Source organism: Cardiocondyla obscurior, linkage group LG02, assembly GCF_019399895.1.
Source record: "Cardiocondyla obscurior isolate alpha-2009 linkage group LG02, Cobs3.1, whole genome shotgun sequence".
Lineage (NCBI taxonomy): Eukaryota > Metazoa > Arthropoda > Insecta > Hymenoptera > Formicidae > Cardiocondyla > Cardiocondyla obscurior.
In genome coordinates, this window is record NC_091865.1 from 579,945 (window position 1) to 606,285 (window position 26,341).

The following is a 26,341-nucleotide window of genomic DNA, read 5'->3' on the forward strand; positions in this document are numbered from 1 at the left end:
ACATAATAAACATGGTATAAAAATATTAATTTAGAAGAATTTTTATACACATAGTAATAGTTTATATATATATATTTATTAGATCACAATAATACGGATTTAAACATATAATTCCAAAATTTCATATAATAAATATTATATTTTAATCACAACTGCTTTTATAAATACTGACAAATTTATATTTAAAAGTTATTTTTTCATCTTTTTGATAATTGAACATTGCATCGTAGTTTTTTTTATTTTTTTGACATTTGTGTATTATACATTTTATAAAGGAATAAGATTTTAAATTACTAGAAATGTACTTTGACTATTTTAACTCTATACAAAATACATATATAGTTTTTTCATACATTTTTTTAATGTAATATATCATCTTTTGTAGAAGCGAAAGATCGTTTATCATTAAATTCTTTTTCTTTGAATAGAATTAATAAGTATGTACTGTGTGCATTGTATACATAAATCTTAATCGAATTCAGGTATATCATCAAAAGAATAACCAGGTACTTTTTGATACGCTAAAATAGCTACTCTCATGTGATAAGCCCCTGGAATGAACATCAAGGCCCCTAAAATTATCACTGGCCACATCCGATCTGAATACTGAAATGTAATTAAATGAACTTTTTATTTTAATAATGCGTGCTTTATACAGATTCTACTAACTTCAGTATTACACATAAATCGTGCTGAAAATAAACTAAGTTACAAAAAAATTATTATAATGTACAAACATAAAATAAGATTATTTTATAATTGTACATTTTTTTTTATAATTGGTATTTAAAAGACATAACAATTAATAGGAAGTCTTACCTTTGAATCGATGTGTCCACTCACAATTAAGCTTCCCATGATAAGCATAATTGTTCCTCCAACAAATAGGAGAGCTGCTAACATAATAGCCTTCCATGGTATTTTCACTGGTGGGCTTACAAACTAAATTAAGATGAAAAAGTATTTTTTACTTATATATATTTTTACTTGTAACAAATGTGCAATGCACATTTTATACACAATTAATTAAGAGTTGATTTGAAATTAAGAAATAAATTCTTAACAATCCAAATAAAATGTATTTTATAATGACAACTGTTATATTATTCTTAATTTACTTGTGAATCAAAGAAACCATTATCGGTTTCTGTAAGTTGTGTGTAATCCACGTTGTCAAATTGTCTGTCACTTCGAACTTTTTTTCTGCACATACTCGGCTTATGGATATAATCTGAAACAAAAAGAAAAAAGAATTAGCTCAAAGATTTTTATTATCTGTTCTAATTTTTTTTTTTTTAATCTTATTGTCAAGTTTTAAGAAAGTAAAACCGCTCCAAGTATTATTTTAGTAAACGCCGCTTAATCAATTTTTTATTAGTTTATTTTCAGACATATACTAATAAATTAAATTAATCTTTCTATCAAACTGCATATAAAATTGATTTAAACGTTTTAAAAAAACGCGCCATGACTAATCTAATAATGGTGGCGCGGACCTCCCACTCAAGGAACTCTAGCGTCTCTAGCTGGAGAAAAGATTCAAGGATCTTGACCAACACCGACACGTCTTCGTCCGTGCATACGCAATTAATTACACAAACGACATCTGTGATCTCGATCGCGATTAATTAAAGCCGGCGAAGCGAAAGAAGCGTTTCGGTCTCGCCGACCGTGCAGAGAGTCCAATTCGAACGTGTCATCTTCGGTATAATGCGTAGGAAGAACGAGAACGCTAGCCTATTGACCAAGGTACAATTACGTGGATCGTCATTCGATGGTCGTTCGTGCAAACCATCGGAAAACGATAGGTATTTGAAAAGAATTGTACGTACAATTGAACGTCGTGCCATTTTAAAAATAATGCGAAATCGATTTTTTCAATTCTCTCCGTCTTCTCTCTCTCTCTCGCTTCGACTTCCCTTCGGTATCAACGGTAGCGTCGTAAGTGTCGTAGAATTAATTTTTTTTTTTACTCGTGCAGATACATTGTTTTATATTGTACAAGCATAATTACCGGATTATCTCGCGGCGCTCATATTCACGAGTTAATGAGATCCTTTGGTAAACATGAATATTGTACACTACGTCGCCCGAAACGTTACGTCAAACGTATAGTATCACTGTCGTTCGACAAGTAACAAAAATAACGCGTACGAGATAAGAATAATTCGACGACCTGGCCGGAGATGACGCTACGAGCATTCGCTGTCCGCCGCTGCCGCCTACAACCGAAAGTGCTAACTAACGGAACTTAAACGAGAACAAACGAGAAACGGAAAATGTATTTGCAGTACGAGAACGAAGAAGGAAGCAGCAGAAGCAGGACCTCGATGAATACACGGAAGGACGAACTCAATGGGCGAACGCAAAGGTTCCATAAATTAAAACCGAATCCCGGAGATTAGGGCATTTGATTCATCCAACAAAAATAATGTTAGCTTTGGACTAAGGCCAATATAAGTCGTGGTGAAATACATATATATAATAAAATGGTATGTATTAAATATGTACAATAACTTTTCATGCAAAGGCTGAGTCTGCGTCTTAAAAAATATTCTCCGAACGTTTCGGCGATATCTAGAAGCTGATCAATTTATAAATTAAATGCAGAACGCAATCGGTTTCTTCAAAAAAACTGGCGGTAGTTTTTTCTATTACCATTTTTTTTTTTTTTTTTTTAGCAAAATTAAACCCGTATGTTTTAACCTTATGTATTATTCCTTACAGCGACGTTTTAATACATTTATTAGGTCTAACAGTAGAAGTTTTAACGTAAGATAGTTCAGCTTGTTCTGAATACCAAAGATGAGTGAATAATTAAGTAAGTAGAATGCTTTCACATTGCAAGCAATACGAATAAGGAAATCTTTCTGGAACGAATTAAAAAAAGATCTGTATTATTTATGCATATAGAAAGGCAGAGAAAACGTTTATTTCGAGAAAATCGTAAGACAAAGGAACTATTAATATATCTAGTACGTTTAATGCTTGGAATTAATATGAGTATAAAAGAGATGAAAGCAAAAGGTAAATTATAATCTTAGGTTTATGCATATGTATTGCATCGTAATTTTATTTCTTGCCTTTCCTGTTAAGCAGCTTGATTTTTTAAAGCGCGTATAAATGAATAAAATTAAACCCATAAAAGGCAAAATAATAATCCGTCAAAAAATTATACAAATTAAAATTAATCTAACTGTTATAGCCTGTCGAGACACGAGCCACGAGGAAAGTAATCGGCGATACGGAAACAGTTATCACTCACTGACAAGCAGGCTCCGAGGTTAGATTCGCTCGTGAAATCGTTGATAATTATACTAATCACTTATCGCACGTATCGAGCTATTCGTACCGAATATGGATCCCCGGTAACCTGGCATGGCGATCGACGTTGTACGTGCCGTTGCTCGTTGACATAGCAGAGTTTAGTCCCGAAGACTTCTTAGTGATTTTGCTCGGCCAGACGGATCGATCTGGAAGAGTGCAGGAGGCTGTGCCATTCCCTGCGTCGCGACGCCCGATGACAGTGCGGCGTCGTAGCGAAGAGGGACGCGAGGGTGGATCGCGCCCCACGATGCGCCGTGAACGCCAGGCATATTTACCTCTACGATAAATGCCAACGAAAATCATTGACGAAAACAAGAGCCAGATAAAACGCAATCTCCTCGACGTCTAAAATTGAATTCGAGAGGTACTCTTTCCGCTTTTACGCCAGACTATCGAACAATAGTATTGAGTGCCGCCCAAACATAATTTTTTTAGCTGATAAATTAATTGCTAGTTATTTTATAATTATTATAATTATTAATGCCACTAAAATTCTGTAATTAAATTTAATTTTGTAATGCTCTTTCTAACATCAACTATTAGAGGCAATTAAAAGATTATAATTACATTAGTGGAGGGTATTTAGTCTTTTTTCCGTGCCTCGTTTCTTTTTAAATTTATTTATATTCTTTTAATGTTTTAGGAACCTTTTCCTGCTCTAACTTTAAATGTGCAGTATTAGTTATTTTGACAGAGTTGAGAGACGTTTCTCTGGTACGTTATAAAATTAATATAAATTATTTTAATTAATTATTTTAAATATACAATTTAATTGACACGCACAAATTAATATTTGTTATTTTTATTTGCAGCGCGGATATATTTTTTTGGAAAACAATGAGAGTTATGTCAAGGAATTATTTCTGTGAAATCATTTGAAAGATATCTCAAAATCAAGAAACGTCGGTGTACAGGCGATTTAAGATCGCGATTATATATCGCGTGTCTCGACCGTAATTCGCACGTGGACATTCGCGCGCGTATTTGTACGCTTGGGGTGACAATCGCGAGTGGGTGAAATTCGTAAATTCTGTAGACCGTAGACGTGAACTTGGCATTGGTGTGCGTGCCGCTTTTAACGATCCCTCGTGCTACTTTTGTACCTATAATTACGAGCTGGCTTTGGTCCGTGTTTTATGCGACACGATCGCCGCGTGCATCATGCAAAATGTCTCGTTTGCAACATAACGGTAGCTTTCGCGGTAGAAACGAAAGAGAAAGAAAACCTATTCCTAGTTGTCTCGGATCCGCAAACTACGTCACGGCCCTGCGGTAGCAGACCTTTGAAGGGTGCTGATGGTTTGAACCGCGGCACTGCTGGCGTTGCGACGCTTGCGCGCCGTCCACCCCAACACGGTGCTCGGTGCACGAAGGGTGACGGTGACCCAAGGGTGGCAGTGCGGGTTCAGGGGGCGGCGAAGGTGGGTGCCTCCTCCGTTGGAACTACCCCTTGACAACAGCCCGCTGCCATTCTCACCCTCGGCGGCTGCGGCGGCTGCGGCAGCGGTGGCGGCGGCGACGGCGGCGGCGAGGCCCGCTTCGCAACACCGCTCCGGTTCCCACCACCGAAATCGCGCGCGATCAATCGGACGGTGGTGCGAATCAACGATCCCGGGTGCGAGACGTCGTCGCCGTCGTCCTCCTCGCGAGGACACGGATCTACACGGCGTGCTCGGGACGTGAACGACAGGCTGCCGCTCGTTCAGGTAAATCGATTAAAACGCACGCGAATTTATGCGAGACGCATGACCGGCCAAAAACGGTCCAAGACGTAGCTGAGGCGAGCTAACGCAAGACACGAAGGACGTCAACGATGTACACCTGGATCGCACCCTACTTAAGTCGGGAGTTAATGGGAAGGACTCGGAATTGCACAACCGGCTATGTGGACCGGCACGACATGCCCTTTACGCTTTCGTGCTGACGTACCGTCGGTACGTATCGAGAACGCTCGCTTCACAGCTCGTCATCTGCGAATTCTCCGTGATAATATTGGCAATTTATTACTCGAGTGCGTGTTACGACTTGAATATCGTTACTGGAATGTTACCTCGTTGATACTTAACACTTATCATTTAATGATTTATCGTTAGAAAAAGGCTCGGTATGCTTTCTCTATTCGTGGATAAATTCTAACATTTTTAATAGTTAATGATAAAAATAATGATAAACTGTAAAGATAAAAATCTAGTAATTTGATAGTAATTTTATTACGTTTGAATATTTGAAGTAATTTGAAACTAAGTCCGCATTAATAGTGTAACTGAAATGTGTTGATTAACGATTAAGTTATAAAGACCGTAGCGTTAAAATGATTAAATTACTTTGCTCATTGTCTTTCATGGTCGCATAACCAGTTTATTATGGTTAATAAACCAGCAAAGACTTATTTACTGATGTTACATCATGTGAGTTGTTCAGTTTCTTCGTAAACGACGAGTAAATTATATTACAAATTACAAAACTACGTAACAAATTATCGATCAAGATAGTCATCCATACCTTGCATCACGAACTTTTTGTAACGATTTTTACAACGTTTTGTTTCTAACAACGGTTTGCAAATATAATGCGTGCGTGTTATTGCAAAGCAAATTTATTTCTGTGTCGCTTGCATATCAGCTTTGTATTGCTTCGATGAAAAGTGATAATGGCTATTTTACTTTATATATATATATTTTTTTTTTTTTAACTCGCTATTCAAACAACAATTGTACCGAGTTGGGTATTCAAACAACATTGAATTGAGTTTGCGTAACGCGAGCAGACTAGCAAATCAGTTGCCTCGTAACCTCACGAATCTAAGTTTGCGCGTTAAAACGTAAGAAGCCTTACCATCGAAGGAAATTTTTTTTTTTTTGCCGAAGGTTATGCCGACCCACATTTTGCACCAACGCATAAATATCGCCGGGTTTTCTTGCGTATCTGCATAAATTGCCGTTACGCGTTTCTATTATATGAGATTGTCAATATTGTAACATTAACAGAGACGAAGATTGTAATGCGGCCGCAGTACATTTGCGATTATGTAAATCGGAAAAAAGACGGACCGTTTTTTAACTAAGTACTTCGAACAAATTGAATTTCTAATTTGTTGTTTATCCAAATGTTTAGTTATTAAGAATTATTATTTCATTAATGTGGGTTAAAAATTAGTTAATAATTTAGCTAAACTTTAGCAGTAAAACAATGAGCCAGGCCTTGAAAAGTTCCAAGTGTTGATTATGGAGGTTTAATAGCATGCATTTACGTTGAGCTTGTCAAACTGTTTGCGCACAGTTTATGATTACACATAATATTCCGTCGATATGTATCGTTCTGCGGAAACTAAAACTAGCATGGCGATAATGAATAAGCAGGTCACGTTGCGTGCTTTCGTTAATGCCGCACGATTTTTTTCCACAAATATTACTTAGAAAATTACACGTCAATCTCTCACCGAATTAAATTATTGATTTCGCCAGGCTAAAGCCACGAATTATTTGTCTCTGTAATTAATCTCGAGATAATCGACATTATGTTTTCGAGGCCGGCGCTTATAAGAAGACTAAAGTTTACACGCCATTTATTCACGCAGTAATCTTTCGGTAATTAGTTTCAGCATGGAGTGCCCCGAAGCGGTAGAACGAGGTCGGAATTTTCGTCTACTAGCCGAAGAGGAATTATCTAAGCTCTTAGACTTTCTTACGGAATACTTGCCCAATTCATTGAAGGTACGTAATATCATCTGCACTGTTATCCACATCACCGAGGAACAGTTTTGTATTTAATTAAACTTAGAATATTACATTTTTTTTAAATATTGCTACGTGCTTAATGTGATTATCTTATAAGCTGCAAACACAATTATCGTATAAATTACCAACATGTTCAATCTAGAAGCTATAAAGCGCCATCGGTGTCTAATTTGGTGTTGATGAAAGTAGGAAAAGTATTACGGAAGAGTAAAAGTTTCCGACGCGCAGTAAAATGGATGCGAAGGGAAATGTATATACATATGTACGAATATGTATACATGGAAAAAACATATATGTACATGCACGATCGGCGAACTAATTATAACTGAAAAGTAAAAAGATTTCTAATAACAAAAAAAGAGAAAAAATTATATTGAAGATGTACAGTAAAAGTTTTTTCATTTTTAGAAGATTTTGCTACTACGATGTTGTATTTTTCGCGAAAATACTTAATAACGTTTCTAGATTGTCTTTTAAAATTGAAATAAACTAAATTCGGAATATTAATTTTTCTATTTTATATTATTTACTTACTTACACGTAAATTATTTTAGAAAATAATTATTAAAATTTTTTTATGTTTAAAAATTCAAAGAGTGAAGAAAGGAAGAGTCACGTTGTACTCAATGGTAGTTAATTACATTATTCAGCGCGCAAATTAGCTCTCTCCCTCTTAACAAACAATTTCAGTCTCCGTTTCAAACGTTAAATTGAACTAACAATTATTTCGCCGATCGATGATGCAATTAAAGCCGCGGAAAGCCACACGAATTTACAATACGAGAACCGGACTAATATCAAACCCATTATTTTGCAACCTTTATAATAAAGGCTGCTCTTGTTTCCGCACTCCGTGTCTAGCGTTTTACTCGATGCAACAACAATGTCTCGAAATCGATATGTAACTCCAGCACACACTGCGAGAGCGTATATTTAGCAAAAACTTCCAGCTCGGAAGAAAATGTAAATTTCTATAACGAGAATACGTAACCTTGGAAATAACAAACTGGGGATTAGATTTATCGCTCGACTGTGCAATTTTTGATAGGCATTTGACACAGAATTCGCCGAGAGTTACGCGGTCGTGATAGGTCGATTCACTCCCAAGGGAGCAATCCCGCTCGTTGACGAGATAAAATTAATATCGTGAAGGAAGGTAGTCTAAATCGCGTGATTCTCCCCCTTAGTCCAAATGTCGATAAACGTGTCGGTCGAAGTATGCGCGTCCTTTCAATTTACGACATGCATGAAAGTGATATCGATACGAAATTGTCAGGGTTTACGTTTGATTTCTCCTTTCTAATCCGGCTAAGTACGATAAACTGCCGAGGTACAACGCGAGCGCCGACTCGATAGACTTTGCTCAGCTTGATTGTTAAAAGGATCAACGTTATGACGCGCGACCACGCTACCTTAATCGAAAAATCGTCGTGTAAGGTGCGCTGGAATCAAGGCCAGGGTCACGTCGCTCGCACACGCTGTCGTCGTCGCCGCAGTGCCGATCTCGTGACCTCGCCCGCGACTTACTGCATCCGCGATTTCTTAACAGCGCGAACGAACTCTCTCCCCTTTCCGATATTATTTCAGGAGAAAACCTCCCCCGCTATTAACGCTAATAATTGCGAGCCCACCACGCCGTTCCACGACCTAAGCGTTATCATTGGAATTGAAATCACATTTAGGTGAAAGCCGCGGCATTACGTGCTCCGACGAAGACAATGGGGGTCCGTATTATCAATTTATTGATTCGATTGATTTCGATTATATAAATGGTCACGCTAAGACCCTGGATATTTCTCTTACGGGTTTGTTTTCGACCTGGAAGATCGCATATACGCTTTTCAATCGTTCGTGAGAGAGCTCGGCTGCACCGCAAAGAGATATATCGTTCAATTGAACAGTTACCTCGCGACTTTTCCACCTCCCCTTGCAGATTAAACCGAATCAATCGACGGGAATCAATCGCGGCTCGCCTGACAAATTATTTATAGAAAAACAAGCGCGAGATAGCCGCGGGTGGAGAACAATACACGGTATAACCCATTATACGTATATCGAGAATTACAACGATAGATTTTATCGCGACAAAAGTCTGCGAGAGAATCGCGAGGGGCTATCTTGGGGTCAGATAACGATGCTTATTTATTCAAAGTTTTATTCTTTCTCAAGCATACCGAGTTATATTTTTTTATTTGATTACTAAACGCTGGACAATCTGAATTTTCAGTTTTCGGCCGGAGGAGAGAAATAAGAGAGAAAGAAATAGAGAGAGGTTGAAGAAATCGTCTATCGTTCCAGCGATCAATCATCATTGAACCTTTGACGATATGTTGCACATGCAAAGTGCATCGATTTCGCCATGTGTGGCGACGAAAAGGCAACGGCATTACGTGTGCGTCAGGATACGCGGCCTTGACCCCTGAACACCTTTCCATTATACTATATACATATATGGTATCTACATATACACGTATACGTATATACGTATATACGTTGTAGGAACCAGTGTCTGCAATTTATTCCAGGATGACCTGCGCACAATCATTTTCGTGCTGGCTCAATCTAATGGTGTACGGCACCGCCATTGATTCTTCCGGTATCACTTCGCTTGCGGTTATCGAAAGCGGCGCGGTGCTCGTAAATTAACGCATATTATCGAGCGCGTGCAATCGTCGCCGCGTAATTTCGCCGACGACACCGCGAGATTCGCGAAGCGGGGACGCATATCCGAAAATATCCACTTTAACAATTCTGAAGGAACGTAGGTATGCGAATGAAAGTATACGCGATCCCCCGGTGCTGGGGGAAATCGCTGGCACGAGAAAGATGACATATCGATGAGATGGAAATCTAGGCAATATTCTAAATTGAGATATGCTAATGCCAACGAAAAAGAGTTAGATTTATGTATCCCCTGCGACGAATCTGAATGTAACGGTGGAAAAATACGGCAATATACGAGTCTCGCTTAAGCAAAGCGAGTTAGTAATAATATGAGATATCGAGATTGAAAAAAAAGTCCTTGCTAGTTATCAGTTCCGGAAGCTGGGGTTTGAAATATAAACTAGTTCGTCGCGTATATTTTTCATCGTTCACTCGGAGAAAGTCTATGAAACAATGAACGGTAAAATTATCAATGGCATCTTGATAATTTGGAAAGTCAGAAGTGGTTGTCGTGCAAAAGCGCAATTGCTCTTATCGATCCTTCTTATTCTCTTACACTGTTTACTTAGGCGCTCTATTACGCTATTCTTGGGCGAGAATTATATATGCTTCGTTTCGCTCGTTATTTTCATCCAGTATATCCAATTACGGAACACTTCGATGAGACATAAATACGTGCTTAGCGTTTAATATTTGTTTAATGGATAATCCTACTTAATTCAATTCATATATATGTTTAATAACGATTATGTTACACCTACAATTTCTGACTGAAGCCATAATCTCACTCTGAGAAAAAGAGAAATTGTTTTGTCACAAATATTTTATATACTACGTTAGAAATAAAAAGGAACTATATATAAAAGAATATCAGTGGCACTGAGTGATTATCTTAAAGTTCAACGGACCGGGCATTGCCTTTGACTAGATTCTCTCTTACCTTCTCTCTTTCTCTCTCTATTTTTGTCTTTCTCTGTGTTTGTATGTGTGTGTGCACGTTTTAACTTTTTCAAAAATATCTTTTACTCTTTTATTCCAAACAGCGTTTTTGCTATAGCTGGCAGACGAGTACAAATTTTTCTACACGGTTCAATGTAAATGCCAATTTTAAATTTGTTTTATGAAAAATAAATTAAAGCCTATTTTGATATTTTTTTTAATAATATAATTTATGTTATTTAATTAAGAGAGGACCATTTTATTAACGTTATAAATTTCTTGCAGTTTCATCAAACCGTATTAACTTACATGCGAGATAGAGTCTGGGAATTCCATTTCTACGTGGCTAACGATTGGCCCGAGGAAGCAATCTGTTTACATTTTCCTGGCATGACATTATCTGTAAGTATAAATTTATTTCGAGGGAGAAGAAAGTACAGAACCTGATACAATCTTCAGTCTAAACAAAAGTTCTGGTTCTAACAATATTTTACTTAAAATAATATTTCTATTCATTATCTAAATTAGTTCAATTCAGTTAAGTTTTGCACTTAAAGAGTTATCCACCTAATGATTATTTAATTTTTTTTATCGCGAGATATTTAATTATAAAAAAAAATTGTTAAAAAGAGAAATAAGCCTGCTGTTAAAATTTGGAAACGTAACGTGATCGTTGCGGCATTATGACGAATTGTTAATTTGTAAAGTATCGCCGAAGACGATCAAGTATTAAAAAAGTGGCCTTGCCACGAATACTGGAAATTAATTTTCGCGTGCTTCCGGACGCGTTACTTTTTAGTACAGACTACAAGAATGTGTTGGCCCGTATCCCGTAAGACTTTGGCCACTCGCCAAATTTTCGCCTTTTCCTTTGCTCTTTCGTTGTCGCTGATATGAATCGCGAATTGCTTAACGCCAGTTTTCCAATTCCTACCAAGATAATTTTATCTATACTTTTTCCATTAATTATCACATCCGCAGCACCATAAATTCGCTGATTATTAGATTTCGCATACGTATTTCTCGCAAACTTTAACCGCGCCAAGAATCGCGCTGTGTCCTTTAACATTTAGCACTTGTCGCGTTAATTCTCCTTCATCCCACAAACTCGGCATTAAAATCTATAAAAGTGCTTTTGACATATAAACACAGATTGAAATAAACGTGGACTGTAATTTTATCGTTTGGTCTTACACATGACACGCGTACCTCTGGCATGTATCAAAGTATTGAATTTATTCCTATAAAGCTCGTGCAGCTCTCTAGAGAATGCCGGGTGTAAATTATGACAGTAAGCGGTAAATAGATCGTAAAAACTTTATGATCTCCCAGTTATCGTTCAAGTATAGCTGTTCCTTTATACTTTATACCTTATACTACGGAGATGTTAATCGCGTATTCTGTTTTGCTTTTAGCCGAACGGTTTGGTGTACGAGAGTGTCGGTGTCTTCTGTCCGAACGACCGACTGGAATTGCTTCGCCTTCTCCGAGAAGAAGACATTCTGATAGACTGGTCGAAACCTTTGTATATTAATTTTGTTCATCAGAGTATTGCCGAAGAATTAACGCGACTATACGAAGGTACCGGCACTATCGAGACAGTGGTGGGCGATGTTTGCGCGTGCGATTGCATTCAACAAAAAGAGGAAGAAGAGATGTCTGACCCTGACGTTCAGGTGCAGCCTCTTAAAGCCGAACACGCCGAAGGGATTCACGAACTGTATCCAGCAAATGACATGGAGTGTCCCGAGGTTTTTCTTCGACTTATCAGAACTCTACCCGCAGCGGGAGTGTTCGTGAAAGGTAGCTTAGCCGCTTGGATGGTCCAATCCTATTACGGAGCTATGTTTTCTATGCAAACTAAGCCTGAATATCGTAGAAAGGGATATGGGACGAAGTTAGCAAGGTAGGGTATTAACAGCATTTATGCATGACAGTGTAATGCAATTAATAATGACGCTTAACAGAACAGCCATAAATGATATTCGCTACTTATGGAGATGTACTTGATTTATTCGCGTTAAAAATATAATATTATATTATATCGCGATATTGTACGCGCGTGAACGATGAAATATATAACAGTTAACGTGTATACGAAATTTTAGGTACCTGACAAAACATGTAGCCGAGAGAGGGTATACTCCGTTTGTAGTTATACGTCCAGAAAATGAAGCTAGTCAAAGCTTGTACAAGAAGCTAGGTTTTAGACAGCTTTACCAACTTGTTCGAATGACCTTTATGCCGTTCATGTGGCAAGAGAGCGAGAACGATGCGAATATTCTTAGGGATAACTTGGAGAACGCCGTCAGGCAGCTCACGATGGAGCACAGGGTAATAACGGCGCTGCACGGCCAAGAGAAGAACAAGGAAACGATGCAAGATCCCGCGGAAATTGCGAAAGACGAGTCAATCGACAAGTCTGAGGAGGGAGAAGAGGTCGTCGAGAAACTTGACGAGACTGTAGAGGAGCAATCTGAAGAGAGGATAGACACGACAAACGAAGACGCGCCGGAAGTTGTGGACGTTAACGGCTCTTCTGACTGCGAAACAGATGTTGGCGGTGAAGATGAATAAGTTTCTAGGGAATATTTATGCGATAAACGACGGTCCATAAATTCGCACGTTTTGTTTGCTCGAAGACACGCTCTTCGCCGTGTGGACATTGCTGAATAGCGAAGGGTTTAAGAATATTACAAACGGGAGTTACGAGTGTCGAATGTTCTCAGAAATGATACGCGCGGCTCGCTGCATATAATAACTTTCCTAACAGTTGTTTGAAATTTACTTAGTTCGATAGATATGAACGTCCATTTATAAATAATGACAATTCGTATAAACCACTCAGTCACATTCAGTAATGGTTCACGGTGAATAATGTAACATTACTTTCTAATTATCGATGACACATTTGAATATGTGGCAATTTTATGAAATACAGCACACACAGCGATATATTATACGAAATTTCGGCTACACTATATATTATAACAAAATGTACACGTTACGTGAGGGGAGCTGCTTTCTTCGAGCGATAGAAACGGAAGAAGAGTCAAAGATAGAGAGTATTTTAAGAAATTTCAACATTACGGCACCGCGTTCGTGCGAGGCTTCAAATATTCACATACGCGGAATCAAAATTCCTCGTGTGACTCCTCATATCAGACTCTTTCCAGAACGTCGTGAAAATCTCAGGTAATGAATAGCTATGTAGCTTTGGGTTGCCAATGTTATACCTCGTTAAAGTCTATCTCGTGTCGTTCTCTTATTACGTTGGTAAATATATAATTTGATGAAAGATTGCCGATGTTATCAATAATTCGTAAAAGTGCGTTTAGAGAACGCATTGTTTGATATATATTGAAATCTTTCTAAGTAAATTAAATTAAATAATCATATGGTGGTTGACCATTTATGTCTGTACGCGTTTTCCTCATTTGTTTCACGTTTCCTCGTCTATTTCGTCATTATTATTAAAAGAAAAATAAGTAAAAAAAAAAAAATCACGGGGTGTATGACGATATACAATATTGTACAATTATTAAGAAATATCGTATTAGTGTTTTTTACATCGTTAACGAGTTTTACAACTCGCAGATTTTATGTATTGATTTCGAACAATTTAAAGTATATAATAAATGAACTTTGTTGTGCGAGAAGATTTAGATTTGACTGTTCCATGAATTTGCAAGTCTAAATCGTCACGAACGGTGGAGGGCGCGCTAATTTTCACCAAACGCGAAAATCCAAAAGTCTGCGGGGTGACTCAAACTGTGATTATAATTTTCATGTATAAAGTAGAGCCTCGAGAGAATATATAGCGAAGCCTCGTGCGATCTCGACACGCTTTTCTCGATATGATAGAAGTAACTTGCTGTGTCGGTGCAATACAAATGGTGTGTGGGTGTGTGTGTGAAAGAGTTTCAGACAAAAATTTGTCACGTCAATACTGACTTTCTTCTAAATACGGACGTTATTCCATAATTTATAAATATCTCAAAGTCATATAATTTCGTTATAGGAAAAACGCTTTGCTTCGCTGACTGCGGGAAGTTGACGAATACAATTTTCCGCACGTTTTACGCACCGTCACAGCAATTCTCTTAGCGTGCGAGTTAAAAATAATGGTAATATTAATGGTAAAAATAGAATGTAATTAATATTATTATTTATAATAATGGTTATACATATTTGAATATAAATACGCGCAAAAGGAGGGTCCTATCGGATCGGCTCCGCTCCCAAAGTACTCCGAGACCTTAGATAGCTACTATTTGTATAATTTTTTCTACGTTTCATAGATGACTTATCAATAAACGGAGACGGATAACATGTAAGAAATCGATTTCACATGGGAGCGGAGTCGAGGCGAACGTACGACTCTTTTAAGGCCCCCTCCCCCAAAATCCCTCATTTATTTTTGATTTTGATATAGCGGGGGCCAGCTGTGATACTTTACTCAATTCACTTACACCCTGGTCGTGGTACCAAGTGTAGTCTAGGCGAGGACCGGCCGTTGTTAACGGAGCGTTAGAACTCGACGAATTCTATTTATCTTGTGCACGTTGCGTTATATCGAAATCGATTTCAATCGGGCAGAAGAAGAGAGAGAGAACTTATATTCAATGTTTTACTTCGTGCGAACAATCAATCCGATCGGTGTCATCGATAGCGATCCAGATGTTACTAAACACGCGGTATCTATTTTCGCAACTGTTCATTCAGTTCCTCTAGTATCTTATTAAGTGACGAATTGGATATTATACAAATGAGATCGAATTATCATGTAAATGTTCAGCGTTCTCGATTACAAAATTGCGAGCTTATCAAGTAGACCGCTCGTATCTTAAGTTTTCTTTCCGTGGTCATTACGTACGTATTAATTGCAATTTGTAAACTAGAAAAGGAATCGGCCATTACGGAAAACTCAAAGATCTCAGTTCTAGTCTAATAGACGTAATTTATATCTTGTGGTTTGTTTTTAATGCAATGACTTTACGCAAGAGTGCCGACTGTTAACCATCTTACGTTCGTAGACCTTTTCGATAATTTAAAACTGCGGCTAATTAAATGGCATCTTCACGATTGTGGTCAATGTAGTCTCTCGAACGTTGCAATATACCAGCAATAAATTACAATTTTATATTTTGACAATAAGAAACGACTTAGATAGTCGTATGAAAATTCATACAGCATGCCGATACGTCTATGTATTACGTAAATTGAGTTTTTCGCAATGGTCTCGCAATTAATTACGTTAGAAAGATTTAATTCTTAAATGCGCAACTTTGCATGCCAACTAACTTTCCGTAAACTCTCCCTTATGACCTGAAAACGCGTGCGTTTGTAAATCTATTTTTTTCCTACCTGTACAGTACCTAATCATTGTCCGCCAGATACAGGGAGAATTTTTTAAATATTTTTTCTTTACAATCTGCAGTCATTATATTTCTGAAAAATGTTGTGAAAAAATTGCGCATTTGAGGATTAAGGCGAACGAAGGATCCTTTTCGTCTAAGATTTTTTTTAATCAATTAACTTTCTCTAAGAGATTCTTTTATACGGTACGCACAATTTGCTAACACAGTTGACACGATAGAGATCGCTTGATAAAACAATCGTCCCCGAGGATTCTTTGAGAATCGAGCCCTTAAAAGATTAACCGTTGTCAGCGTACGATACCGTCAATGCACCCGTTCAGTCCACTGTCAAATTGTCGCACGACGGAAGTATCGGACGGGGAGGATCATTACACGCTAGGCGAGAGAAAAAAAAAAAGGAAACAACGAACTTATCGCTACACGCTACCGTACCAGCCTGTACCTAGTACGCCAATTCTAGCGCCGTGTTAATTCATTGTGTCTCACGAATTAGGCCTAAAATCTAAAGTCCGCCCGAGGTGGCATGCAGTGCGCATTGTAAATACGCGTGTCACTCCTCTCTCCTTCGTGCACGTTGCGCCTCTTCGATGCAACAAAGAGACCTTTATCTAGAACAACCGCGATTCAACCTCAGTCCTGCGAAAATTCCGAAGAGTGAGAGAGAGCGTGATTTCTCTACGTTTGCCGATATGTAAAACGTCTCGAGATCCACCGCAGAGCGATCGCGAGAAAAAGAGAAATAATCTTCCCCTTTTTTATGGTCTATTTCCGTGCGAGAGGAAATCAGTCGCGAGCATCGATAGTTTTGTGAGAAATGGACGATGGAACCTGGAATAATAAATGGGACAAACATACATGATTTTTCTAACGATAGTGTCGTTTATTGAGCACTCGAGTGCTGTACAATCTTGCGCATTGTATTCACGATGGACCCTATGCTCTTCTTTTTATAGAATATTAATTCGTTTATTTTTTAACTTCGTTTTTAAACGACGTCAATCCGGCTAAGATAACCTATTGACCAGAACGAACTTCTGTTACTTTAGTTTGGTGATTTTTATTTTTTTTTTTTATTGTCCTGGCCGACTTAATTTTAGGAATGCAAATCCGGCTTTTCTTTTTATTGACGCTTTTAATGTTTCTTTTTTACGGATTCATAAGATAAACCGAGTTGAAATTTCTGATTTTATGGGGTAGCAGATTAATCAGGATTTGGAATTGTGTAAAGGAAGCTGATTTATTTGTATTAATAGTGTTATTTGAGGAAGCAAAAATCTGACTTTCATATTCGACGCTCCTATTGCCATCGACGAGTTTGTTTAACGTTAAACGTGGTAGGAAACGTTCGCGCACTGTCACACTGCTGCATGTCTCTTTTGATCGAGCAAGTCTCGTCTCGGATAATCGACGCTAACCATCTATATTTCCCTCGTGCTCGATTTTTTTTTCTCCGACGCACTAATTCAAAGATCGCAGACTTAAGTCACTTTTCAATCGTTCGATAGTTCTAACGCTGCAACTTCACTTTATACGCGGATCTCATAGAAATCGAGTTTGCTCTCACCTAAAGATAGTCCGCGTAGCTCCCGTTTCGCAGTTCGTGCATCACCGTCACCAGCGTTGCACGGGACGCGAACACGCTCGGAACGATTTCGCGAACGAAGTAACGTTTACCGCCGACGAGACCGATCGTGGATGTCGCGACGCCGAGACGCGTGTGCGCGCAGCGAGTCGACGACGGGAAACGATGCCGGGTCCACTCGGTCGCGCTCGAGACGTCGCGGAAAGTCGCCGAAGTCGTTCTCGCCGCCTCCATGTTCTCGCGCAGAAACGGGCTCGCAAGTCGCACGGAGCGACGAGCGAAATGTCGCTCGGTCTTCGATTCGACGTCGGATTACGTCGCGCGCGGCTCGTTTGCACTTTCCGCGTGGCAACAAGGGCGCGATTCTCGCGAAAGACGTGCGGAACCGTGCCGCGAAGCTCTGCCACGGCGCTGCTACGGCAACGACAGCGACGAACGGAATACGTGGGACTCCCAACGGCGAAGAGCGGAAACGCGCGCCAAGCGAAACGACAGGTGACTAGTCGGTGAACCGGACGGCGCTCCATGCGCGCCGTCGCCGCGGCTTCGAGCTTCCTCGTGCACGTTCGCGACTACTCGGTTACCGTCTCTCGATGGTGGGGCCAGCAGTGTATCCGTGACGTCACATAATTAGAGTAAATACAAAGTAGTCTTGATGGGACAGCGGCGTGCGCCGCACCGTGAGTCGCTGGTCCGAGCGCGTCAAACCTATATCGCTCCGATACACGCACATCGCGTACCTCGCGAAAATTATCCGTGGATATATATATAATATATGTATATATATATATTATATATATTATATATTTAATATATATGTATATGCATATTCGTACATGTGCTACGCGCGCTATGTGCCGTCAGTGTGTGTGTGCATCAAGAGATCCTAGATGACTGTGGGAATAGTGTGTGACACTCTCGTGCGGCAAAGAAATGGAAAAGATAGAGGTGAGTGCGCCGAATGAGAAGCCGGGTGTACGGTAGACACAAATTTTTTTTTCCCCTCTTCGCCCTCCCCCCTCCCCTCCCGGTCACTGTCTTCGTTAACGCCGTGCCGCAAAATAAATTTCGCGCTTAACGCTCTCTTTCGCCTACTCTTTCTCTTGGTCTTTCTCTTTTTCTACTTTTCCTCTCTCCTCGTCCCCCCTTTCGTTTTTCCCCTTTATAATCATCGCGCTCCCGCGTCCTCCCCCGGGCCTCTCTCTTTCGTCCCTTCCCCTCCCACATAACCGTCAGATTTACCTCGGCAAATACTCGCTCGACCGTAATGCAGAAGTGACAGCGTGGTGACGAGTGGTGGGAAAGGGGGTGAGAGGAGCGAGAGGGACAGGGGGAGTTGAGCCGATAGTGGGGAGATGATCGTGTAGTTAGACATCTGGCAACGAATACCATTGTATGTATCTTCGATGTGTACCATACTATTAGATAGACTGGTTACTTCTCGTTCTCTCCCCTACTACCTCTCCTTCGCTCCGTCTCTCTCTTTCTCTCTCCTTCTTGGAGCCACCGTCGTGTCTATCCGTTCATCTCCGTTTCATTTTCGATTCTCTCTGTCAAGTTTATGATTCCGTCCTTATCTCGCGCTCGCGCGTCTCTCGCCGACTGCCTTTTGCTCCATCTCTTCGTCGCTCTCGGTACTTCTTCTCTTTCTCTATCTCTCTCTGTCTCCCTCCCGCAGCGTCTTCCTATCGTATCTCTCTCTCTCTCTCGCGCGCACCGACTCTTCTCCGTACCATTCTCCCTCTCGCTCTCTCTCATTCTCAGTTAGTGAGGTATTTATAGATGTGCCTTAACCCGATTTAACGCAGCCACCTCAACTCGCATTGTCCTAACGACTATTTAATGAGAAAATGCATTGTTTTCGTGTCTGCATTTTCCCCTCGCCTACCTGTGAATCAGCTTTCACCGAAATGGCAATATCGGCGCTTATCGTTGACAAATGTCTACGCGGTGTAAAAGAAAAAAAAAGAACCGAAAAAAAAAAAAAAAAAAAAAAAAAATAATAAAAAACCGAAATAGGAAAACAAAAGGTAATAGAGAAGCAGAGCCAAGGTATTATCTGTCATGTGTCCCCGAGAATCGATAGACGGTTACATTGTTATTGCGGGCAGAATAATATCGTTTCACGTACAGTGTCGAACTGGGCGCGCGTACAAATCCAATTTCGATGCTTTTTAAGATCATCTCGCGAATAAAATCGCGACTACGGGGACGTCGACGATGGCGGCACCGGCGGCGGCGGCGACGATGGCGGGAGAGGGAGGGTGGCGGGGGAGGGAGGGGGGAGAAAAAAAAGAAATGTTTTCGTAGTGCTTTGTCGAAAAAGGCATGTACAGTCGGCGGAGAAAATTGATCGCGGCCGTGGAAAGTGTTATTTTCGCGACATCGCTTTCCTCTCCGTGCCACGGGGGCCCGTTGCTTATTTGCTTTACCGAGGAATATCGTCGGTCCGGCTATTTGCTTGCAATACACGCTCGGCGAGTCATTGACAATATATGTTTTACGGATAAATACATTTCGCGTTTGCGTGTGCGCTCGGTCTCGCGCGCGCGCGCGTGACAGGATTTTCTGACGGGTGCAGTTTTTTTTTCGACGTGCTTTGCCCCGTGCGTGGTGCTCTGCTTGAACTCTTTGCCCTGATCCCTTTCCCCTCGCCTCCTCCTCTGTGTGTCTCTCTTTCTATCTCTTTCTCGCTCCCGTAAACTCTCTCCGCGCCTCTCCTCCACGTCGCCCGCCCCCGACTACCTCGTCCCCCTTTCCGTCTATACTCGCGTTCTAACGGACGAATTGAAAGTATATACGTTTAAGAATTAAATCAATAAACGAGGAATCGCGAAATTGTGGCAATTATCGTGCCGGCGGTCCTGCACATTTGATTTCGCGTTATCGCTTATATTTATCTATTTCGAGAGTCCGCGGGGAATGAAATTTTTGGGAATCTTGCCAGAGCTCCCCCCTCGATAGGGGGAACGGAGAGCGAAAGAGGAGAATTTTACCAGAATAGTGTGCATTACGTAAATTAAATTTAATTATGTTATATTAAATTATATGCCGGGGAATATATGAAATATTTGTTTCGTGCCGCGATCGAGAAATTATCGAAAACAACTTGGTCGTGTGCCGTGAAGTAACCATGCATCGCTCGTATACACGGTTGCCTTTTAACGATTTCTATATTCATCGCTGATGTGGGTTACACTACTCCTCGTGTGTTTCACTCGCGCGAACAATGGAACGCGATGCCGGCCTGAAACCGTCTCTCGCGAACGAATTCTACTACGAAATCAAATTCCAAGGTGGAAGACGATCGCGCCGCGATCCGAGTTGTCCTTGCTTTCGCTCGGTTTTGCGCGATCAGAGCTGCAAACGAATCCGTGCGCGGAAATAAAATTCGCGCGTCGAAAACAATAGCCGGTGATTTATATCGCGACGCCTAATTCGCTCGAGCTCACTCTCTCTTTCTCTTTCCGCTTCTCCCTTCGCGAGACAAATTTTTCGACAAAATCGGATAAATGCGCACGATAGAATTTTATGCGCCGCCCCCGACCTTCTCCGCGATTATTTTTACATTTAGCACACGAAAGGATTGCGAGATATACGCGAAATAAAATGTCGCGAAGAAGGTCACGCAGCTGCATTTATAATGTCACGTATATTCACCGTACAGCGAGATGCACCGTTTTCCCAAGCAGATCGGAAAAGTCGACGCGTAGAAAATATAATAACGTAATAAATTAAAACGGCCGATTATCGCGTCACCCATTTGCGTTTTTCGTGAGCGCGCGGTGAAAAAAAAATCGATGCGTCTGTGAGAGACTTAAGAAGAAAAAAAAACACATACTATATTTAGTACTTTGTGCACTTTGATGGGCGCGACAAATGTGCGACCCCAGTTTATTACGTCGCGATAAAAATCAACAGTTTTTCTTCTTCTTCTCGTTTTTTTTTTTTTCTTCTTTTTTTTCTCTCCTTTCGTTTTTGTTTCTCGAGACGATTGACGAGTCGTTCGCGCATTCGAGACCTCGCTCGTGATAGAAAATACGTTTCGAAATTTGCGCGATGACGCGGCAATTCTCTTCGAGAGTAATAAAGTCGCTCCGAGTTTTCTCGCGGGTTTATTTATCTCGCGCAAGGTTACCCAATGCTCTACCTTTAATCGCGAGCTAGATTCCGTTTGTCAAGTACTGTATCGAGCATTTCCCCCCCCCTTCCGCCGCCTCCTCTCCCTTTATTCTGGGAATGATATCACATTAATGCTCGAATATCACGGCTCATCGCACGTAAAGCGGAGACATTACGTTTCGAAAGCGAGTTTAATATTCTCGTTACGCTAATTGCGGCGGCAAAAACCTCAACTTTTATTAATTGTCCCTGAACTCTTTTTATTTTTTTTTTTACTTTTTTTTTTTCCATTATATTCCGCGTTACGCTTCACGACGAAATCACATTATTAGCTGAACTAATATTATCATTATTTAAACAATGCAAATGCAACGTGTTTACATTTATTCATTTATTCATGAATTATTATTGGTTTTGCCGAGGAATAATATATTTCTTCGCTTCTATATTTCTCCATAAATCAAAATTATAATGTATAATTAAATGTTATATATTCAACGCGCGACGGCCGACAATATTCCGTTCCAGCTAGAAAATTGCTAATTCCCCCGCTGAAATTTGTAATTATAATATATCAGGAGACACAGACGCGCAGAAATAAAATCCCGCCCGCGCAACGTATTTGCACCTTGCATGCGGAAACTGTCCTTCCTATTAGCGCGAAGGCGGAGCACGTAGACGAGTTTCTTTTTGTCTCTGTTGTTTTCCAGCTATATCCTTTTTTATATTAATTTATCCAGTAATCGCGCGTGCATACGTAGCCTGTTACGTGGAGTCGCGTATCCGACATGTTTACACGCCTGTATCTCTGTGTGAAATCATCGGGATCGCGTATTCGTATGAGCGCCGTCGGTGTGCGCGTGCAGGCCGAGTTGTACAGGCCGTATCAAATTCAGCACCGGGGCTAAAGACTGAAGAGACAGGTGCCCCAGGTGCTGACAATAGCCAGCTCAGCGAGCGAGCAGAGCAAACGGCTGGAAAACCCAGTCAAATGCACACTGTATATAATAGGGAGCTGTACGGACCGCTCTTTTTCGTCGTCGGAAAAATGTTTTCTTTGAAATACGGCCCGCGTGCAGGTACCTCTCTACCTATCAGTTCATTATGAAGCGATTTCCAGTCGTTCGTTGTAGAACCGCCTCTACGTCTCTGCGAGGCATTTATACAACGCTTCGAATTTAACTCTAATTTATGATTTCATTGCTTTACAAAATTAAACTTTATTTATATTATCTTCAACTGATATACGCGTACGTGTAATATACCATTATAATTATTCAAATAAATTTAAAAAATGTATATATTCGCATACATATGAATTAGAATTATTATAATTAAATACATTTAGCATATTATAATTACGAAGTTGCTACTTTTTTCTTTTTTTCTTTTTTTTTTTTTTTTTTAATTGAAATATAGAATAACTTTCGAAGCGAATAGAATAAAAACAAAATTAATCACGTTGATGGAAAAAGTTTCGCTGGCGTATTTATTCGAATTTATAGCTCGCGCGGACGTGCGTGCATTTATTGATCTTTTTGTGCCACCCATTATCCATCCATAGAATCTGCCTTGCTCTCCCCACTCGCTCCCTACCCTGTCCTCTCGCTTATCTCTCCAGCCTTTTCATCGTAGCATCGCGTCAATGTCTGTAAATATTAACGCCGTTAATCTAAATCCTCGACGTTGACTTGACTCCTCCTCGTCTTTTTCGATCTCTTTTATTTTCCATTTCTCTTTAGCTAACGACGTTAAGCGGAAGTGCCCGTTACTGCTTTAATGAAATTTACTTTTGGAGCTTCGTAGGAGCTCAGCCTTTGAATTGCATCATGAGAGATCGGGAAGGGTCGCGTACGACTCCGCCTGTCGACACTCTAGTTAATTAGCCGAAGATTAGAAATCGTCTATTCGTGATATCGGAACAATATCGCCGGCCGCGCGACATATCTGGCGCATCGCGTACGATTTAATTTTAGCTGATGCGCGCAAACGCGGAATTTTATTTCTTTTTTTCGTAAGCCGTATCGCGCTCCTCGTCAAATTGTCGCCGCGGCGTACAAGGTTATCTCTCTCGCTCTCCCTTCTTATCCCTCTCTAAATCGTTTAATTGGTAGCGAAACTCAGATTTCTTCTTTTAGACTCTCGTACGGGCGCACGCTAGATTCTCGTCGAAATGAGAAGCGGTGGCGATAAGAATCTTTTATTCAACCGCGTGATAACGCGGCGCGAAACAAGACGAGGTCGCAGCGGTGCGAATGATTCACTCGGGATCATCGTCGAAATATTTCAAACCTCGTTGGCGAAGACCGCGCCGCGATACGTCGTTGCGATCTGATGGATTTTTGTCCGGCCTCGCGATCGTCGCCTCGCGAAATCGTATTAAAATTAAAGCCGTCCGGCGCACCCACCCACCTCTCCCCGCGCCGAGCCGCCGATCGCCGTGACGTCGTTCAATGTAATAGAGTTAATGAATACGTGCGATTAGATATTGTGCCGCGTGGCACTGCATATAAGCGAGGGAAAACTACTAGCCGAGGAAGCCGCTAACACTCGGGAATTCTACGCCGGACTGTACATCATGCTAAAATTCTAATCGGTAAAATTAGTCGGGAGGGGGTACAGTCACGGCAGAAACTCCGGCTGACCGCGATTCTAAGCAAGAAAGTTATGAAATCAATTCAACGTAGGCGCGACTTATATTATACCGTGGCTTCTCCCCCTCTTACCCTCCTACCGAGATAAATAATTTATGGAATACAAGACATTAATTAATTAAAAGAAAAAGAACTAAAAGTTTGCTTGGATAATTAGCAATCGTTAGCAATATTAACCGAATTGATGTTATTTAAACGATACAAGCGTGTAAGTATTTTTTTTCTTTTTCTTTTTTTTTTATTTTTACATCGCGAATACATGTCGAGGAAAAAATAGTACAAATTAAATGTTGAATATCACAATGTAAAATATCTGTGTGTCGATAAATGCGCCGATAAATACACGAGCACTTTGCTCTTGGCTCTGCAAACATTTACGTAGTGGTTTACATAAATGTCCTTCTCTAATAAGCGCGTTATCACGCGTATCGAGCTTTTTCCTCTCTCTCTCTCTTCCTCTCTCTTTCGCTCTCCTTTTTTTATTCTTTTTTTTTTTTTTTTTTTTTTTTTTATCGATTCCACTCGCGCGCTGAAGTAATTCGCTGTTCATTTAGTTTCGCGGATGTAACGCGCGCAAGGCCAACATTCGCGAGTGCAGTTATCGTGATTACGGCCGCAAACATAACGGCGGGGCGCTATGAATTTTACTGCAATACAATTGCAGCGCAGTAGATGAATAATCGTGAAAGCACGTATGAACATCGGTCATTTGTTAACGGGCGATTTAATCTAGATTCGGGCCGTGTCGTCGTAGAAATTTCGTCATTACTGCGATAAAGGTACCGAATGGTTTCCCACTTTGAATCATTAGTCACGTTAACTCGCTATGATCGTCCTCGCAATTACCCATGGGCGCGTCATTGCTATTTAAAGTCCGCCGCGCTGTTATTAGAGAATTATTATTTCCATTATTTATTGCTTCGCATCCAATTCTCTATCGGTGTCGCGATAATATTCATGTCGGCGTGAATCGTGATGCAGCACCGGATTGAATAATATTTCGCCATTAGCGTTGCATCAGATTGTCACTACTACTTTTTTTCCTTTCATCTTTCTGTTTTTTTTCTTTCCTTTTTCTTTTCGTATTAATAAAACAATTAATGTAGAATTTTATTTTGCCGCGATCAATAAGTTACTCCACCGGGATGAGAATGTCAACTTTCATCTCTGTCCCACATTGATATTCCACGGTTATAATCGTAATATAATTCCTCTTACATTTCTCGTTAAATCTTTTTACATTTCGTTCTATATTACTTACAATTCTACCTTCCTTTTCCGATTCGTTTGCTACGTACCTGCATTAGCGCGCTTATACGTTTTCATAAAAGATCTTATTTCAAAAGATATAATACTCATTTTATTGCGCAGTAAAATCCATACGCTTTTTACGTTGAAAAAAGTTGCGTTCCGCACTTAATTTGAAAATATTTTAATATTCCACCATTATGATTTATTGCAAGGGAGCGTTTAATATTCTTTCACAAAGACTTAATTAATGATAATTAACTTGTGCAAATATCGGAGTTATTATAATTTCTTATTTTATCACATTTATTCAGCAATAACTCTAATAAGTATTCCTTACACATAGACCGGCGCTGGCCCTAGCGATAACTTTTTTATTTACGACCAGAAGAAACCGTGCGCTCGCTATTTTTTAAAAAACCCTAATTACAAGTTGCGAAAAAAAAATTATGCGACTTACTGCACGAGCGTCAGCGAAGTTGTTCAAGTCTGCCGGTGGCTGTAACATAAAATAAAACATTAATGTAGACATTTTGGTATTTCAATTAAAGTAAAGGTAGAGATTTATTTTAATAAAGATTTTCTAAAAGAAAAAAAAATTAATATTCACCTAAAAGTTGATCCGCCGATGCACGATGCCCCCCGGGCCTGCTCCTCCTCTCAGTTCGGACGTCGTGACGAGTCGTC

At 40.1% G+C, this 26,341-nt stretch overlaps 3 protein-coding genes and 1 long non-coding RNA gene across 10 annotated transcripts in view; 3 read left to right on the forward strand and 1 right to left on the reverse strand.

The window, feature by feature from the left end:
- Positions 1 to 54: 54 nt before the first annotated feature.
- Positions 55 to 26,136, reverse strand: LOC139113385 (transmembrane protein 230). Of its 4 annotated transcripts, none has more exons than XM_070674520.1 (4): positions 26,115 to 26,136; positions 1,119 to 1,231; positions 820 to 942; positions 55 to 606 (listed from the first exon to the last, which is right to left on the reverse strand). In XM_070674520.1, the coding sequence occupies exons 2-4, from the start codon at positions 1,209 to 1,211 to the stop codon at positions 469 to 471; spliced, it is 354 nt and encodes a 117-aa protein (XP_070530621.1). In that variant the 5' UTR covers positions 1,212 to 1,231; positions 26,115 to 26,136; the 3' UTR covers positions 55 to 468. The 4 variants fall into 4 exon arrangements, with proteins under 4 accessions (XP_070530621.1, XP_070530619.1, XP_070530620.1 ...); XM_070674518.1 differs by lacking the exon at positions 26,115 to 26,136 and adding an exon at positions 3,353 to 3,671; XM_070674519.1 differs by lacking the exon at positions 26,115 to 26,136 and adding an exon at positions 2,015 to 2,176.
- Positions 1,604 to 3,353, forward strand: LOC139113391 (uncharacterized). The gene is made up of 5 exons (XR_011547681.1): positions 1,604 to 1,824; positions 2,292 to 2,492; positions 2,728 to 2,821; positions 2,914 to 3,027; positions 3,206 to 3,353. It is a non-coding gene; the product is annotated as an uncharacterized lncRNA (long non-coding RNA).
- Positions 3,607 to 16,902, forward strand: LOC139113370 (uncharacterized). Of its 3 annotated transcripts, XM_070674498.1 has the most exons (7): positions 3,607 to 3,691; positions 3,971 to 4,041; positions 4,140 to 5,033; positions 6,923 to 7,040; positions 10,953 to 11,069; positions 12,083 to 12,573; positions 12,776 to 16,902. In XM_070674498.1, exons 4-7 carry the CDS (start codon positions 6,930 to 6,932, stop codon positions 13,242 to 13,244), a joined length of 1,188 nt encoding a protein of 395 aa, XP_070530599.1. In that variant the 5' UTR covers positions 3,607 to 3,691; positions 3,971 to 4,041; positions 4,140 to 5,033; positions 6,923 to 6,929; the 3' UTR covers positions 13,245 to 16,902. The 3 variants fall into 3 exon arrangements, with proteins under 3 accessions (XP_070530599.1, XP_070530598.1, XP_070530600.1); XM_070674497.1 differs by having other exon boundaries at positions 3,971 to 5,033; XM_070674499.1 differs by lacking the exons at positions 3,607 to 3,691; positions 3,971 to 4,041; positions 4,140 to 5,033 and adding an exon at positions 5,040 to 5,261.
- The window catches only part of LOC139113346 (uncharacterized), a 131,664-nt gene continuing 123,720 nt past the window's right edge, over positions 18,398 to 26,341 (forward strand). For both annotated transcript variants that reach the window (XM_070674452.1, XM_070674453.1), the window contains exon 1: positions 18,398 to 18,578. In XM_070674452.1, the coding sequence (XP_070530553.1) occupies positions 18,564 to 18,578 (15 nt within the window). In that variant the 5' untranslated portion in view covers positions 18,398 to 18,563. The remainder of the gene's footprint in view (positions 18,579 to 26,341) is intronic.

Coding starts and splice junctions, on each gene's coding strand:
- LOC139113385 (XM_070674518.1), bottom strand. CDS start 3,380: ATGCCAGGTTACCGGGGATCCATATTCG. Junction 943..1,118: donor ATGGTTTCTTTGATTCACAA/GTAAATTAAGAA, acceptor ATCTTAATTTAG/TTTGTAAGCCCACCAGTGAA. Junction 607..819: donor GTGGACACATCGATTCAAAG/GTAAGACTTCCT, acceptor ATTACATTTCAG/TATTCAGATCGGATGTGGCC.
- LOC139113370 (XM_070674497.1), top strand. CDS start 6,930: ATGGAGTGCCCCGAAGCGGTAGAACGAGGTCGGAATTTTCGTCTACTA. Junction 11,070..12,082: donor TTCCTGGCATGACATTATCT/GTAAGTATAAAT, acceptor TTTTGCTTTTAG/CCGAACGGTTTGGTGTACGA. Junction 12,574..12,775: donor TATGGGACGAAGTTAGCAAG/GTAGGGTATTAA, acceptor ACGAAATTTTAG/GTACCTGACAAAACATGTAG.